The 18087-nt window shown below is 39.8% G+C and overlaps 1 protein-coding gene across 1 annotated transcript; it reads right to left on the bottom strand.

Annotated features, from left to right (window-relative positions):
• Positions 1 to 5093: 5093 nt before the first annotated feature.
• On the bottom strand, positions 5094 to 6158 carry LOC137256488 (ankyrin repeat domain-containing protein 50-like). Its single transcript, XM_067794325.1, has one exon. It carries the CDS (start codon positions 6156 to 6158, stop codon positions 5094 to 5096), a length of 1065 nt encoding a protein of 354 aa, XP_067650426.1.
• Positions 6159 to 18087: the final 11929 nt, after the last annotated feature.

Genomic DNA, 18087 nt, shown 5'->3' on the forward strand with positions numbered 1-18087 from the left:
TTAATGGCAATCCAAGTGGGTGCAACCAATTATTGGTTTCAAATCCTGAAGTTTATTTCTTCTTACTTTGATGTTACAGCTCCTTTGCATGAGATCCTGAGTAGTGGGTAGTGGTAGGTAGTGGGTTTGAAGTCATTGTACCGGATCAGCAGTGGAAATAAGGGTTTCTCAAGAGCTGCTTTAACTGCCTTTGTGCTATCTGCCATGCTAACGTGATTCGGCAACCAGTGAGTGAGTGAGTTTAGTTTTACGCCGCACTCAGCAATATTCCAGCTATATGGCAGCGGTCAGTAAATAATCGAGTCTGGACCAGATAATCCAGTGAGCATCGATCTGTGCAATTGGGAACCGATGACATGTGTCAACCAAGTCAGTGAGCCTGACTACCCGATCCCGTTGGTCACCTCTTACGACAAGCATAGTCGCCTTTCATGGCAAGCATGGGTTGCTGAAGGACTATTCTACCCCGGGACTTCACGGGTCGGCAACCAGTTGAGGAAAGCAGAACGATTGTTGTAAAGTTCTGAAATGTCTAGCATCATAGGGAGACTTTAAATAAGATGTTAAAGGTTCCTTAGCCTCCACGAACAGACTGTCCACCGTAGGGGTTTTAAAATCTCCTTGGCAGTGCCTAAGTCCATTCTGTGGCGGACAAAATCTTTTTTTTTCTTACTTGCTATTGCAGGCTCCCACACAGGATGGAGCCATAATCAAGTTTAGAGTGAACCATTGACCTGTACAGGTGAGGGAGGGTAGTCTGATTCCCTCCCCATCCTGTATTTCAAACGACCTTTTGCAAGTCAAGAGTCACTTTGTTTCGGGCTTTGAAAGATTAAAGCAATTTTCGTTGCCCAATTGGAATTTGATAAGGCAGCGATAACTCTGCCTATTGTATGCACATTCTTACTACGGCATGAAATAATTAAATCAACTATGAAAAGGGGCCCATTTCAACTGTTCAGAAAGTTAGTGAGGCTGTTAGTTTTCATTTTAAAAGGTGTGATAGACAGAACGCCCAGGTCTTGGTGCAACAATGACAATGTGGAACCCACCCATACTTAAAGTTGTCTGTTGATTAAACAGTAAGATATGAAATAAGGTAATCTGCCCCTCAATCCAAATTCATGCAAATATCTTTGCTGACAATGTAAATTTTGATAAATGATTCCACACGCACCAGATGGTGTTACGAGTGTGTATTTTCTGTATATTTTGTTATTCATTCAGTAATAATTATTAAATATGATGGGTCACATTTCGTTTTAATAGACGGTCAACACTTTTAGGATTCTGGTTTTCCGGAATTTTTCTGCTCCTAGGTTTCTATGTGTTTACTTCCGGGAGACTTATTCAACGGCATTCCACAGTGTTGACGATAGTCATAAGTGCCCGAACTTTCGGGAAATAACTTAGTATATATAAAAAGGCTGGTTGCCGTGTTGAGGGCGACACTCATTCATATTAACTGGAGGATACATCACTGCCACGCTTGCTCATCAAAACCCGTCAACGCCTGACCTACATTATCTGCTGTCAAACCGATCGCTGTGTTTACATTCTGCATAGTTGATTATCTCTCGTACTGAGACTTTGGTGAGTTTGCTATATTGTATTTTATGACCAGTTGACTTAGATTTTGTCTCTCCTGAATTGTATTTGTAATCACCATTGTAACTATTGACTTGTGACTTTGTATACCTTGCTCTCGTTGCATAATAATACAGAATTTGAACGTTTATGACTTCTCTTTCTTCTGTTTTGCTGGTTCACAAGGGGATTTCTTACATCGTTTGTCACGGTAAATTCTTAACCATAACAATGGTCAAAAACTACATGAGTGAGTGAGTTAATATTTAACGTCACACCGGCAATATTTCAGCCATATCGCCAACAACTGAAGGTATATTACCATACTAGGGACCATGGGGTCAACACTACATGAAGTAAAACCCTATATTTGCAACATCTACTTGGGTTGTCAGTCCCGATTTGAGAAAGTCATTATGTCGCACTGGCTATGGGTGATGTACACAGAAATACTTAGCACAACTTCCTCCGTTTTGTAACCCTTGTGGTGAAAGAACCACAGTCAAGCATGTAGAAAGCTGATAATATTGTTAGATAATTGGTAAGTAAGTCATATGCCACGAGATAAATTGCACGACAAGTACAGCATCCCGCACATTTAATCAGTTTATTTATTTATTATTTTAAAACTTTTTTTTCAATATCTGTATCTAATAAGACAGCTGTTGAATTTTTGGTGAAGATGTTAATGTACTTGGGGAAATAGAACAAAACTATTCTTAGGTTGTTACTCTGTATCCCTCAAATTTACACAACTGCAAAATAGAATGTTTCGAAATAACTCATTTCGGCCTAACTGGGCATTCAGTGGGATGTGTAAGAGGATATCCAGAAAAGCATGTTTACTCGTAAAATCAAGTAAACACTGGAAACAATATGAATCGATACTGGAAACAATAGATCAGACTGCGGATGGCATGTTGGTCGCTGAGCCGGGTATGATGACGGACTATCGACTCATCTGGCATGAATTGTATGTGCTGCCTTCTGGCTCGAGGAATTTTGTGCTTCCCCCTTCTCCTCTTTCCCCCTCTAACTCTAACTTATTTTAACAGACATTTCACACTTCCGCATTTCATCTACCCAGATTGTTGAGATAGACGTTTGTAGAGATACAATTATTTTCTAAAACAGAACAGAGTACAAAATCATTGCACTATACAACACCTGCATACACACCAAACACACTCTACATACACACCAGACATTGCACACATACAACACACACACCACATACGTCAACACACACATCATACGTGTCTACACACACATCAGATAGACATTTGAGTGAGACACTGTGCAATATCCTATTCACTTTGCACAAAACAACCATTTAGACTCAACTAAAACAAAATCATTAGAAGACGACAAATGCTGCGCTCCCTCCCATTCCAAGCAAAGTAACTTCGAACAAAAATATACGGACACATTATAATCCATTTTCATGAGAGAAGTTCTCATCTGTACAACAGCTTCTGAGCGGTCAAAATTGTAGCTTCGTCTATGGATTTGTGTACAGATACACATGAAGATTAGTCCTAATCAAATATGGTGCCCCGGAAACAGAAACTGGTATACCTTCTCGAAGGCCCTCAATCAGTAAAATCTGTAACTCCATCTGATGTTCCTCCATCATCAAGGCGGAATTTTTAAAAGGCTAACTGGGCTTTATATAAAACACTGTGTGCGGAGAAACTTAAACCTGAACGTTTCATTGACGTTCCTGATGCTATTAAATGTTTTTTCTGATGAACTGAATTCCATAGCTGATGGGTGTATACCAAAGTCCTCTGCAGTTCCACATATTCGAAAACCATGGTTCAGCGATGAATGCAAACGAGCTAGGAAGGCAAGGAAAAAAGCAGAACATTATTTCCTTCGCCATCCTATGGTGCATAATTTAAATAACGTGCGACGTACGTTTTAACAGAACAAACGCCAGTCTTGGCAAAATTATGTATCCAAAATAAATTCTCGGACACCCATGTCCAAGGTATGGAACATGGTCCAGAAAATTAAAGGTAAAGGTACTAAATCTACTGTCCATCATGTTAAACATGGAGATCAATTACATACTGATAAATCAGATATTGCGAATAAACTGGGCGAAACTCTCGCTAAACATTCTTCCTCTTCTAATTATATACCTAAATTTCAGCAATATCAAAAACAGCAAGAAAAGAAAACTATTTATTTCAATTCTGATAATGGGGAAGACTATAATGAAACGCTTTCTATTCATGAGCTCCATACTGCTCTTGATCAAACTCATGATACTGTTACAGGAGCTGATAACATACATTGTCAACTCCTGAAGCATTTACTACAAATCCTGCCTAGAAACTCTTCTAAATCTTTTTGATAATATTTGGACATCGGGTAACTTTCCTAACTCATGGCGTGATGCCATAGTAGTACCAATACCTAAACCTGGACGTGATCATACGGATCCATCCAATTATCGACCTATTTCACTAACTAGCTGTGTTTGCAAGACCGTGGAACGCATGATAAATAATCGACATGTTTGGTACTTAAAAATAATAATAATAATAAAGTAAACTTGTGATGCGCAGAATCTCCAGGCACTAAGTGCGTGCTCTATACGCTACAGAATATGTACAAATGTATTGTCATTGGATGTATTATACATTGTAGAGTCTTTTGAAAAGATATGTCTTCAAGCGGGTTTTGAAGATAGTCAATAATGTAGACGCCCTCAGTTGAAAAGGTAGATCGTTTCAACAGTTTCAGGCGTTGGCAGATTGATGCTGATACTCCAGTGAATATCCGAATATGTGTCTGTGTGTCGCTAACAGCACGGCAGCTAGCCTTTATATATATACTTTCAGCCGTTTCCCGAAAGTACGAGCACTTACTGCCATCGCCAACACTGTAGAATGCCCTCGAAACAATGTCTCCCGGAAGAAAACAAACAGGAAGTCAAGGGCAGATAATTCCCGGACAAGCCTGCTGCCAAAATCCTAAAAATGCGGATCATCTATTATACGAAATGTGACCCGTTATAATTATTATTCAAAACACTAAACACTGTGACCCAATAAAAATTATTACTGAATTAATAAGAAAATTAACAGAGTTAGAGCCAAACGATTGCAAAAGGATGCAGTGTCCCAAATGTCAGTTGAAAGTATTACATGGCCTTTAGCTCTTCTCAGTAAACACCCCCTATTCATTTAAATTTAAACTACTGCCATGAAACAAGGAGCAGATACTTGAATTTCCAAAATATCCAACAGCACCATTTCACAATTTGATTGAAATGCCTGCCACGTTTACCTATCAAGTAGATTGTGATTATAGCTAACGGCGAATATATCCAAACGCATTTTATGTCGGTAGGCATAATACTGCCTGTTACCTGTGCGTCACTAAAGTAGTTTGTCACATTTTAGTATTATTAGCCTCCAATACGTGATTATGCATTGCACAGGTGCGTTTATGTCACTTGACAGCGAAACAAGAAGGTTATATACGAGGCGTATTCAGTTGCACTTTGCTATCATGGCTGCTGTTACCTCATCTTTGTTCCTGTCTCTAACATTAACTATGTTCTCTCTGGTAATACCCTTCACAATCTCCTCAATCCCATCCATATCGGAATTTTGAAGGACGTTCTCGCCCCAATCATCAACCTGTGACACATCAGCTCCCTTTCTTACGAGCAACTCAACTATGTCTCTGTGCTCTTTAAATGCAGCTTCCATCAACGGGGTCCTACCACCCTGTGCCCTGCTGTTAATATCGAGAACGCATAGTGAAAGTAGATACTTCACCACATCCAGGTGTCCCCCGCTGCAGGCCCAGTGCAAGACGTTGGATCCGGTACCATCAACTTGTAAAACATTAGCCCCCTTTCTTACGAGCAACTCAACTATGTCTGTGTGGTCTTCATGTGCAGCTTTCATCAACGGGGTCTTACCAATGTTAGCCCTGCTGTTAATATCAAGAATGCACAGTGAAAGTAGATACTTCACTACATCCAGGTGTCCCCCGCTGCAGCCCCAGTGCAAGACTTTGTATCCGAAAGGATCAACCTCTGACACACTAGCTCCCATGCACACGAGGAACTCACAAACGTTTCTGTACCCATAAAATGCAGCCTGCATAAGTGGGGTCATCATGGCAGAGGAGGTGAGAACATCATAATGTTCCAGCACACACTCCACCATACCCACATGTCCGCCCTTACAGGACCAGTAAAGGAAGTTCTTACCATCATCATCCACTTGTGACATGTTAGCCCCTTTTCCGATAAGAAAGTCAAATATTTCGCAATGACCCTCCTGTGCTGCAACCATGAGTGCTGTTTTTTGATGATTCCCGACTTTGCTGTTGATGTCGACCAAACCCTGGGATAGTATTCGTTTTACTCGGGTCAGGTTCCCCTTTTTGCAGGCATCGTGAAGTGGGCTGTTCACAAATGCTTCTTCCTTGTCAACCTTTTGCTGAGGAGATTGCTCAGGGTACCTCTGCTCCTTATCTGTGGATGTTATATGACAAAATAATGTCAGTTTGTTAGCTACCGTTACATTAGTTGGTTTAAACATATTTTTATTCCTTGGGAACCTGATTTATTAAACAAGCAGGATTCATATTATATGAATGCCTTACCAGTACATTGAAACAAGCTACACAAGAACTGGATACAATTATTATATCTGTGTGTTGTAGATGCTTACAAAGCAGCTACAGATTGCATTCAATTATTTAAAATAATTTATCACATCGTTTAGATTTAAAAATATATTGATGCAGGGATTCTATTACGTTTTTATTGACATCGTTGTTTGCTGAGGGTATTCCATTTAACACAGTTTGGAGATTGTGGCCATTTACATAGACTTGGGAATTATTTCTAACAGCAGTGTCTAACTTATGAGAGTGTACTGTCTGTAATTTGCATTGTTATTGATTAAGTAACCGTTCAAGATGTAACTGATCATTTCTACAGTTTTCCCAGTTGTGACAACAATAGTCAAATATCGACATTACAAACGGTTTGCACTATCTAGGTTCTTTTTTTCCTTCTTTTTGTTTTTAAACCTGGAGAGGCAATATTTAAAGTTTCGAAGGTTGTCCACAAGGGGCTAACGCTAACTTTCTTAACAATATCTTCAATATGACTTTTCCATCCACAATCACATTGTACTGTTATACGTAGCTTTTTATGACTTTCCATTCTCGTATCAGGGACTGGTTCAAGGTCGGAATCGTATCATTTCTATGTTTCTGTGAAAAATTTATTGTTTCGGTTTTATCGGGTTTCAAGGTAACTTACCACTTGTCTGCCCAGCTAAATATACGGTTGAAATTATCGTTCAGATATAATGCGGCAGTATTATGATCATCTACAATTGCACAAACTGAGGTGTCGTCAGCAAATTAACTTATTGTATCGATGGTTTTACTCGTGTAGGTTGCATGCTCATTGTGATTGTGTTGTGCCTTTGAAATACTACTATGAGATGTAAGTCGCAAAATGTTTGATTTTTTCTGGGGAGACATTATTATAAGCGGATTCCTTGTTTGCCGATCCAGTTCTGTACAATGTAGCAGAAATAAATATGTTTAAACCACATTAAAGTGAGTTGTTGTCAGCAAATAAATGTATGTGGCTTTTTATACCATCTAAGTCAGTTATGTATATACGATAAAAAGCAAGGGTCCCAATACGAAACCTTGTGGGACGCCAGCAAGTACAGGTTTCTAATTGGAACTATATCCATTAGTGACGAATTAGACAAACAGCCTTGAGTGTGACCGGTTTGTAATTGGAACGTTCGTTGAAAAAAAGGCCCCGAAATCGGAGTTCAAATTCACTCATTTTTTCCGCTGTGGGCAAAAGTGGTTTCAACAGCGATGCTGCGCTATGCCACTAACGCATGTGCAGTGAGTAGGTTCCAGTGTAAAACAGTGTGCCTGCCCGGAGCAGTAGTTGTGTACATGTGTACATAAACAAGTAAGTGATCTACTCGTTACATTAAAAAAACATGTTGAATGTGATAGGCAGACTCTCGCAAAGAAAACTCAATTTCTGGTTTATTGACACCTATATGTCTGCCTGCATGTCTGCTAATGACAGTATGCAATGCACAACTTCAGTCACTGACCCTTTGCAATTTACACATGAGTGCACGCCCACCGGCGCTGCCTGGGTTCGGTATCGCGGCTGTTTTGTTTTGAGAGAGGTAAACCCAAGAGCAAAATATTGCACTTTTGATCTGAGATTATACGCTTTTAATTTTGTTTATTTGGGGTTTTTTTCACAACCACCAATGCATGTTTATATATCATGAACAATTGATAACTGTGTTTTAATTATGTTTGATTTTTTGGTTGCATGTGACTTTTGCATCTTGCTGATAGAGGAGCGTCTATTCGCCATGTCATTCAGAAATCTGTTTCCTATTCTATCTGGTCCTGTAGCTTTAGACGGATTGAGAGAAACGAGAATATCTTGGACTTCACCAATTGTAAGACTGACAACATTTAGTTATTCTGTAGTAAGTTTGGCTAACAAAAAGATCATTTAAAACATTTGTAATTTCTTCAGGGTCGTCGTAGGTAATGTCCTTTAATAAGTATGGTGGAAAGTAGTTGCTTTCAGACTTTTATTGCTAATATTGTTTCACCAAACGCCACCATGTTTTTGTACCCACCCTTCTCTAGGGGAAAATTAGTGAATCATTTGAACTCCGATTTCGGGCTTTTTTCATTGCTTTTTCTTTTTAACTTCATAGGTTAATTTGGCATTTTTGACGATTTGTTTCGGTACTTGCATACCGAAAAGTATCAGAATCTGCAAAGTTGTGTCTTACGTTGCATGTGATCTTTAAAAGACAAAGTGCTGTCCAACGCATTCCAGGGCGTGCATAAATGAAATACGAAAAATACCCCATATTACCTGGCACACAGACAGACTTTCCAGATCGAGTCTTCAAACACCGTTGACCGAAACTGCATACCTTGGATGAACACGAACCCTTCCGTACCTTCAAACAGTGAAAAAAAACACCTTCTGACATGTTTTTATATTATATTTTTGTTATTTATACTGTACGTATCATAGTACTGTGTTTGTTCAAACATCATTGTTTGCATCTTTGACGTAATGATGTATACAGAAAAGACTCCACCTTGTTTAGACGCATGATAGAATCCACTCTAGAAACAGGCATTCCCTTCCAAATCAGACTGTTTATCTATGCTTGCTTGTGTTTCCTTTATCAAGCATGTCTCTCCAAAACAAGAGGGCGTTTTACTTGACTGTGGTCGTTATGTGAAGGATGCAAATGGAAAACAAACAATAATTAAACCTATGTGTGACACATATCCCTGTTTTGACTTTATATGTTCCTTTGCACCTAATTAAAATAACATATTATCAGTAGTTGAGATTCATAAATACTTGATAATAATTATTCCAGAATAGCGTTCATAAAGAGTGCGTTGTGTAGATATTTCGTCTCATTATGGACAAGGTTGTTTCGTCTTTACTTACATCTGGATGATTCATTGCAAGAATGACATATCCTTCCTTCATCTCGGTTCTTGATGCAGCTCTTAATAACCGACAGGTCAAAGAATTACCATTGTACTGAATACTAAAACACAGACCAATTTCAGCACACCTAAGCTGGCACAACTTGACGCCAACGTTCCTGACAATGACAGAACAATTCCTCTCAGTCGTTGTATTTTTACACTGCTTCGTGCATGATGTTGAAAATACAAGCATCAACGTAACCGTTAATCGCAAGAGTAGTTTTACACTGACATTCATACACCTTGGTATCATGTTGGAGTGCTAACAGAGGCTCAGGTGTTGTGTCGGATGGTGAACAACTACCGTAAAGTCAAACGATCAGATTGAGTACGAGACTATTTTCACTAATATGTTGTGGCGACTTTCGGATAGATAGGCAGCAAACACAAGATTCTTTACACCAATGCGCGGTGGTTACCATGTGGTACACAATGAAGTGCTTGAGCACTATCGCAAAGTATACTGCAAACACAAGACCACAGAAAACTAGTTAAGATGAAGTCCACCAAGCAAAACCACGTCGTCTGGAGACAAACACCGTGTCTATTGACACCTGTCTACAGACACTTAATACTAGGACTTTGGACACTACAGCAAATTTACTGCAAACACAAGACCACAGAGGACTAGATACGTTGCTGGCCGGCAATGATCGCGCCCACGTCGACCAACTCATTTAAAGTGGCATGCAAAGATTTTACAGACACGATGCGGTCGATATGCAGAAAACGCCAGTCAGTAGATATTCCTAACATAACATTATTTCACATTACACAGCACCTAATTGCTTTGCTGCAAAACGACACATAGCTACAAATACATAAATGTCTCATCCATGTCTAAACTGACAATATAATGTGTGTAGGTTTCCACTGCAGTTTTATCTTTCGGCAAATGATTCTTACTTCATTAGTGTATAAATATTGAAAGCATAAATTCCACTGATGTGACAAAAGCTAGTTCCCCGGGTCTTACTATTCGTCGGCACCCACGAATAACCACCTCCTCGTGGTGGGTCCTGGGTAACGCCAAGAGCTGCTTAAACCCCCGTGTGGACCTGGATCAACTAGGTCCATAGCACCCCATTGCTGGTCGCAATGAGCGACCGCATTGGGCAACCTGTTTGCGTGGGTTGCGTCCAGTGTCGGTGGAGGACGGTAGTCTGGTGGTAGAGGGCAGAGGGAGCCTGAACCTTGTTCCTGTTGCTCAGCACACCACTTCCACCCTTACTTAGACGGGTGGTGTAATCGGGCGGTCACGCCAAACCCTGTGTATGGACTTGTATGTCATTACACAAATTTACTTTGAAAAATGTTTACTTTTGTACTTGGCACATTTGTTTATATCAAATGTCAACGATCTTTCAATATGCTATTTTGATCTTTGCCTAGAGTCTTATGTCCATACGGTGGTGGTTCATGGGCCAATCTGGTGGATTTGTTATTTATAACTCTTCTGCTGGAGTATATCATCCGAGTATCATTGGTACTGCAAGTTGGAGACCCACTTGTTTTTAGCATTGTCCTTGTGATACTCCGTGGTGGGTGGGGAGCTCGGATGATGAACCTTAAAACACTACAACATGACCTACGAAACCCCTATCACCAAGAAAAAACTTCCTCTTGACACAGATCCTGATAATAATGACCTAAGATCGTCCACGTATATTGACTATTTGCCACGTTGTCTTGTGCTTGAGACCGTTGACATGACTCCATAAAGTTGAACCCTTTTGCTGTTTCAAAAGGCATACAAGGCATAGCAGGAGATGTTAAAAACATTACACGTTTGCATTCAGGTTCTCTTCTTGTCTAATGCAGTAAGAGACAACAGTCAACTAAATCTTTTGTCAACATTCCCGTATCAGTATCTGCCAACCGAACGCTTAACACCACCAAACGCGAAGTGAGAGAGCAAGACTTTTTCTGATATGTTGGACATTGATATTGCCTCTGAAATGAAGGAACAAGGTGTGGTATATGTAAAACGTTTCACTACCCGGAAACACAATGAGATCCCACAAACAAACACCAATCTGCTTTCTTTCTCTTCCCCGGCTGCTCCTAAATCAATAAAGATTGGTTACTGTCATATCAAAGTGGAAACGTATATTCCAAATCCACTGAGATGTTACAAGTGCTAAAAGTATGGGCATGGCACACGGAAGTGTGCTCACTGTGGTGAGAAGACGCACACAACAGAAGATTGTGACAGTAGTTATAAGAAATGTTCAGGAGACCATTCTTCTTTTTCAAAAGAATGTTCGATATGGAAGCAGCAGATGGGAGATAAACAAACTCAAATTCTCCCGAAATATTAGTTTCTCTGAAGCAAAATAACTTGTCCTGAGATCTGAATTAACAGAAACGTATGCTTCAAAAGCTAAGGAATCATCTGAGGCGAAGAATAAAGCAACCAGATCAACTTCAGGCTGTCAAACAGATTTGACGTGGGTAAACACTGATTCCCCACAGACCTTTGCACCTGCAATATCTACCCAAACTGCTGAGCCACTTCCTGGCACGTCTCATGTCAACCAGAGTCAGATCGTGATCATAATGCATCATCTCAGTCAAGGTCATAGTTATTGTGTAACATACAACAAATTACTAAAGGCAAAAATAAACCTAAGACTGATTTTTCCTAAAAACAAAGAGGCAGAGCCCCAAAAGGGTCTGAAAATAAGATTAAACTTTACAACAAACATGGATCACTTGAGGGTATAGACGTATCCGAAAATGTCCATTCTACGGCACACAGCGTGTCGCCCCACAAAAAACTGCTGGGTAGGTCCCCAATAAATTCCCCCGAAAAGATAGTTTACTCCTACAATATCGCACAGTGAAATTGCAGAGGACTAAGGCATAATTATAATGAGTTGCAGTTATTGGTCCAGGATTGTACGCCGTCAGCGGTCTGCAGGAGACTTATTTAAAGCAGATAGATCCTTTTGAGCTATGTCATTTCAATGCTTATCTTTGTTTCTCACCTCCAGGTGACAGAGCCACTGGAGGATCCTCAAATCTATTCAAACAGAATGTTATCCTTAGCCCAATTACACGCACGTCTAATCTTCAAGCAGCTGCCGTCCGACTTACTTTACATGCTACGCTTACATTAAGCTCTTTGTATGTCTCACCGTCTAGAGCTCTTCAGATGACTGACCTTCAAACCCTATACGATCAACTCCCCAGGGGAAACCGTGTATTATTATGGGAGACTTGAATGGCCACAACCCACTCTGGAGTGGTACAACTACTAATACTAATGGTAAACTATTGGAAGAGGTATGTTCAGATAACGATTTATGCTTATATAATGACTGTTCTAACACATATTTACATCCTTGAACGGGAACATATTCAGCTCTTGATCTATCAGTTACAGACCCTGAACTATTGGGTGAATTTGAATGGTCAGTCCATGATGACCTTTTGTGGGAGTGACCATTTTCCAACGGTCGTAATACCTGTAAACCCATCTGATATTACCCCATCTTCGAGACTGACTTTAAAACAGTTAACTGGAACTTACATAGAACTTTGTGTTGCGAAAGATTTAAACCTGAACTTTTTACAGATGCTCCTGATGTCATAAACAATTCTGTTAATTCAGATCTCTGGACAAGTTGTTTTGCTTCAGAAAAACTAATATTTTGGGTGAATTTGAGATGAACTCAATAATATGGCTGACGATCCCTAAATCTGCTGCAGTTCCACACATATGAAAACCATGGTTTACCAATGAGGGCAACAGGCTATGAAGGCACAGAAGAAAGTTGAACGATATTTCCGTCACCATCCCATGGTCCATAACTTGAATAATTTCAGGATTTTAAACGCTAAGGCATGGCGTACTTTCAAGCACAGTAAGCGCCAATCTTGGCTCAGTTATGTATCACTAATAAACTCCCGAACACCAATATGAAAGGTATGGAATATGATCCTGAAAATAAAAGGTAAGGGTTATCAAACTAGCATTAAACATCTCAAAGCCAGACGAATTATTAAATCTGATATTGCAAATAAACTTGGAGCAACTTTAGCCAAACACTCTTTTGTACCTCAATTCCAAAAATATATTAAAAAAAACAACAGGAAATGAAAACTATTAATTTTAATTCCGATAATGAAATATGTTCTATTCATGAGCTTCATTCTGCTCTGGAACGAGCTCATGATGCTGCTACAGGGGCTGATAACGTATATTATCAGCTCCTGAAACACTTTCCTAAATCATGTTTAGAGACTCTCTTAAACCTTTTTTATGATATTTGGACCTCTGGAAACTTTCCTTCTTCATGGCGTGATGCTATCGTTGTCCCGATCCCTAACCCTGGACGTGATCATACCGATCCTTCGAACTATCGACCTAAATCCCTTACCAGCTGCATTTGCGAAACCATGGAGCGCATGATCAATAATCGACTTGTTTGGTACCGTTGATCACTTAGTGCGTTTGGAATCATTTGTTAAAACGTTCTAATTAATACATAACATGCAGTGTCTATCTTTCTTTATCTAGAAAAAGCATATGAAACAACCTGGAAATATGCCATCTTAAAAGATTTACATGACTTTGGATTACGTGATCGTCTACCTCAGTTTATATCCAACTTTTTAAATGACAGACAGTTTCAAGTCCGAGTGGGTTCTGCCCTGTCTGATCATTACATTCAGGATCCGGGTGTACCACAAGGCAGCATTTTGTCTGTCACCTTATTCAGCATCGAGATTAACAGTTTATCAAAGGTTTTAACCGATCCAGTTGATGGATCATCATTTGTGGATGGTTTTAATATTTCTTGTCGTGGGAGAAACATGCGTACTATTGAACGGCAACTGCAGTTATGTTTAAACAAAATAGATTACTGGTGTCTTGAAAACGGCTTTAAAGTTTCTAAATCAAAAACTAATTGCATACATTCCTCCGTAAATATGAACCACATAAGGACCCAGAACTGTTCTTAAATGGCACTTCCATCAAAGTTGTCAAGGAGGCCAGGTTCTTAGGTCTAATTTTTGATTCACATTAAACTTTTCTCCCGCATATCAAATCCCTAAAAACTAAATGCCTGAAGGCACTTGATTTATTGAAAGTAGTGTCTAATTCAAAGTGGGGAGGTGATCAAGCTACCTTCCTACACCTACATAGATCACTTGTCCGTTCGAAGCTTGATTATGGCTCCATCGTCTATGGTAGAGCCTGCAAAAGCAACTTAAAGCTATTAGATTCCGTTTATCATCAAGGTCTAAGACTTTGTCTTGGCTCCTTTCGAACATCACCTGTTGACAACCTGTACGTCGAGGCTGATGAACCATCTCTTGAGCAGAGCGTATAAAATTAGCATTACAGTGCATAACAAAACTATATTCCAATGAGTCAAATCCTGCATAAAACTGTGTCTTCAACCCTTTGTATGAGGATTTATACAGTAAGAAAACATCTCTTGTTCCGCCTCTTGGTTTAAGAATATAACCATTTATTTCTGCTGTCGGCATTGAGCTTTGACAATATAGCTCCTTCCCATCTTCTTTCTGCTCCTCCTTGGCAGGTGGTTAGGCCACAAGTGGACATAACATTAACTTCATTCAAAAAGTCAGAAACAAATGAGTTAAAGTATAAACAAGAATACAATCAATTAAAACATAAATATAGCAATTACAGATCCATATTTACAGATGGATCCAAGGACGGCGACACAGCTTGTGCCACTGCCATTGGATCCAGAACAGTATCTACTAGAATAACAGATAACAGTCCTATTTTTACTGCAGAGGCAAACGCTATATTAACGGCTCTTAAATATATTCAAAGACATAGTAGACATAAACAGTATATTATCTATTCAAGCTCTCTTTCTTGCCTCCAAGCAATTAAAAACCTGTCATGTAAACATCCACTTTTAATATAAATAATTGAATTGTACAGTGATCCTGCTACTGGCCAATACGACATCGTCTTCTGTTGGCTACAAAGCCACGTAGGCATTTCTGGTAACACAATGGCTGATCTTCCTGCCAAGGCAGCACTCAACAAATCTGTGACACCACTTCTTATTCCATACTCTGATGATAAAGCTACATTTGGATCGTATATCCGTGATCTGATGCAAAAGAAGTGGGACACGCAAGTGGGTGTAAATGAATTACGTGAAATAAAACCTTTTGTTGGTTATACCCACTTGGGTTGTCAGTCCAGATTTGAAGAGATCATCGTCGTATTGGCCATACGAGATACACTTATGAATACTTATTGAAAGGTGAGGATCCTCCGTTCTGCATCCTTTGTGATGAAATAATCACGGTCAAGCATGTCTTGCTTGACTGAGTCGAATATTCCATCACAAGGGATACATATTTCAAATCACGAAGGAGCTTTTTAGTACTATAAGTTCTCATTTAATTCTAGCGTTTTTAAAAGACTTAGATTTGCCAACAGACTTGTAAATAGATACATATTTTATGATTGGAAGTTTAAAATGATAACTATGATTGTTAGTGGCTGTATCCTCGAGGGGGTAAAGTACTGTAAAATTATTGTCCTCCTGAGAGGGTACGTAAGTCCACAAACATTCAAAGTAAATTCAAACTCTCTGCTGTTTTAATCGTAGCATATGTGTTCTTTTAAACGACGGAGGGGATGGTGTAAATCCACCTAGGATCCATGCAGGTAGCAAAAGTAATGTAAGACCCCATGGTCCCTAGTGTGGTGATCTCCCTTCAGTTCTTGGCTATCCATAGCCCTTTTTGATATTGCATTGTCCTCTATAGTAAAGTCTGTTTTATATTTAATTACTAGTCTTAAATGGATATTTGTGATACATACCAGTGGTTTTACTGTTCTTCGTCAACAGGGGTTTAGTTTCTTATGTTCATTCGTTCTACAATGCCATATTACTTGTTCTCGTCACGATATGGCTGCAATATTGCCGATGTGACGATAAATATTAACTCACTCACTCACTGCAACGGCCTGGTGACTTGTTTTAAGTAGAACAGGAACATCATTTCGGACAAGAATTGAAGATCCTCCTGTGGCTTTCTCATCCGGAGGAGAAAAACAATGATAAGCATTATATTGACGCAATGCAAAAAAATCAGTCTGCTTTAGATATGTCTCCTGTAAACAGAATGCTGTCGGTTTAAATTCTTGGACTAAAAGATGTAAATCGTTTAAATTTGTCCTGAGTCCTCTACAGTTCCACTGTATTAGAGGTGAAGAAACAATTTCTATGGGGGATGAACAGGAGACCGACCTCTTCCCTTCCTGGATTCAGGCAAGCTATGTGACCTTCCATGTTTGTGGTCGGACATATCCACGTCTTCGATCCATATTTGTTAAATATTTGGACCTGATTATTAGCCCCTTTCGGCGTTCTTTCACTTTGATTTTTTTTGTATTTGTTTCAGTTCTAGTTTTGAATTTGATTTTTTCAAGTTGTGTCTCATTTATGTCTGATTTTGATTTTTGAGATGAGGTCTTATTATGAGATGAGGACGAATCCTTATCGCTAGATGGCATAGACTGATTTAGGGTTTGTGAAATGGATGTTTCTGTACAATTCTCTTGGTTTGCGGTAGGGATCAAGGTTGGAGCAGAAGATTTTGCCCAAGTGTACTCGGTCTGGCAAGCTACCGATTTACATGGAAGAGATCTGGGAGTTGTAGCAGAAGCAACAGGAGAAGCAGTTGCGGCAGCATAAGGTAGGCCAGAAGATTCCTGAGCCATGACGTATTTCTTAGCCTCAGGAAAGGTTATGTTTCGTTCATGTTTGACACGAAAACTTTTTTATTGGAGTTTCCGTGTCGGGCATTCTCTGGAAGACCAGGGATGACTCCCAGAACAATTGACGCAAGCACATGGGTTATTGCAAAGTGTACTGTCTTCACATTTGCCTCCACATCGGTGGCAGGCAGCTGGATTACGGCAAGAGTTTGAACCATGGCCATACTTTTTGCAATTGTAACATCTTAGGGGGATTTGGGATGTAGGAATCTACCCTTAGTTGACAATAATCAGCTTTAAGTGAGTTTGGGCAATTTCATTTATCAATTTCATTTTCTCTTTTGAATGTAAATCGTTTGACAGCAGTGATACCTTGAGAGTGTAACTCGGAAACAATGTCTGTTTCAGTCATGTCAGATAGGCAACGTCCTGTATTACGGGCGATGCCTTTGCTATTGTTGAGTTTCCTGTGAGACGACACCTTAACAGGAACATTGGCCAAAGATTTGTGACTGGATTTGTTTCTTGCATTCAATAAGGAGAGGTCCTGATCGTAATTTTTTAACTTCTTTGACTTCACCAGCCAGACCTGGATTCAAGGATTCAGTTTAAGAGGAACATCATTTGGATCAGACATGACAAGAAATGACCAAGCCATGACCAACTTGCAGGGTTTGTGAGAGCTGTAGTACCTTCATCATCCGACGAGAATGAATCATCTGATTCATGCGAACGTTTTTTTAAGTGGGGGTGCCATGATTGTATTAAATTGGATTCGCTCTCCTAGCTCCCCACCCACCATAGAGTGTCAACAAGGACGATGCCTTATGTATGTGGATCTCCGTCAGACGGCATCAAGGATACTATGAGAGTATACTCAAGCAGGAAAATACCTAAAAAGGATAGATCCCACCAGACTGGCCCATGAGCAACCGCCTTCTGGCATAAGACTCTAGGCAAATTGTAAAAAAACATGAATGTGTGCTTTTAGCAAATATGAAATAACCAAGACCACACAATAATTTTTGAAAAATCAAAAGTGTGCAAAAATAAGTACCATGCACAGGGCTTGGCGTGACCAGCCGACTGGTCGAACCGGGCCCATTCGACCACCCGTCTAGGCGAAGTCAGGACCAAAGTGGTGTGTTGGGCAACAGGAACACGGTCGCAGGCCCCTATTGCCCTCAAAAACCAGGGGGGTT

This window comes from Haliotis asinina, chromosome 11, assembly GCF_037392515.1.
Source record: "Haliotis asinina isolate JCU_RB_2024 chromosome 11, JCU_Hal_asi_v2, whole genome shotgun sequence".
Classification (NCBI taxonomy): Eukaryota; Metazoa; Mollusca; class Gastropoda; order Lepetellida; family Haliotidae; genus Haliotis; species Haliotis asinina.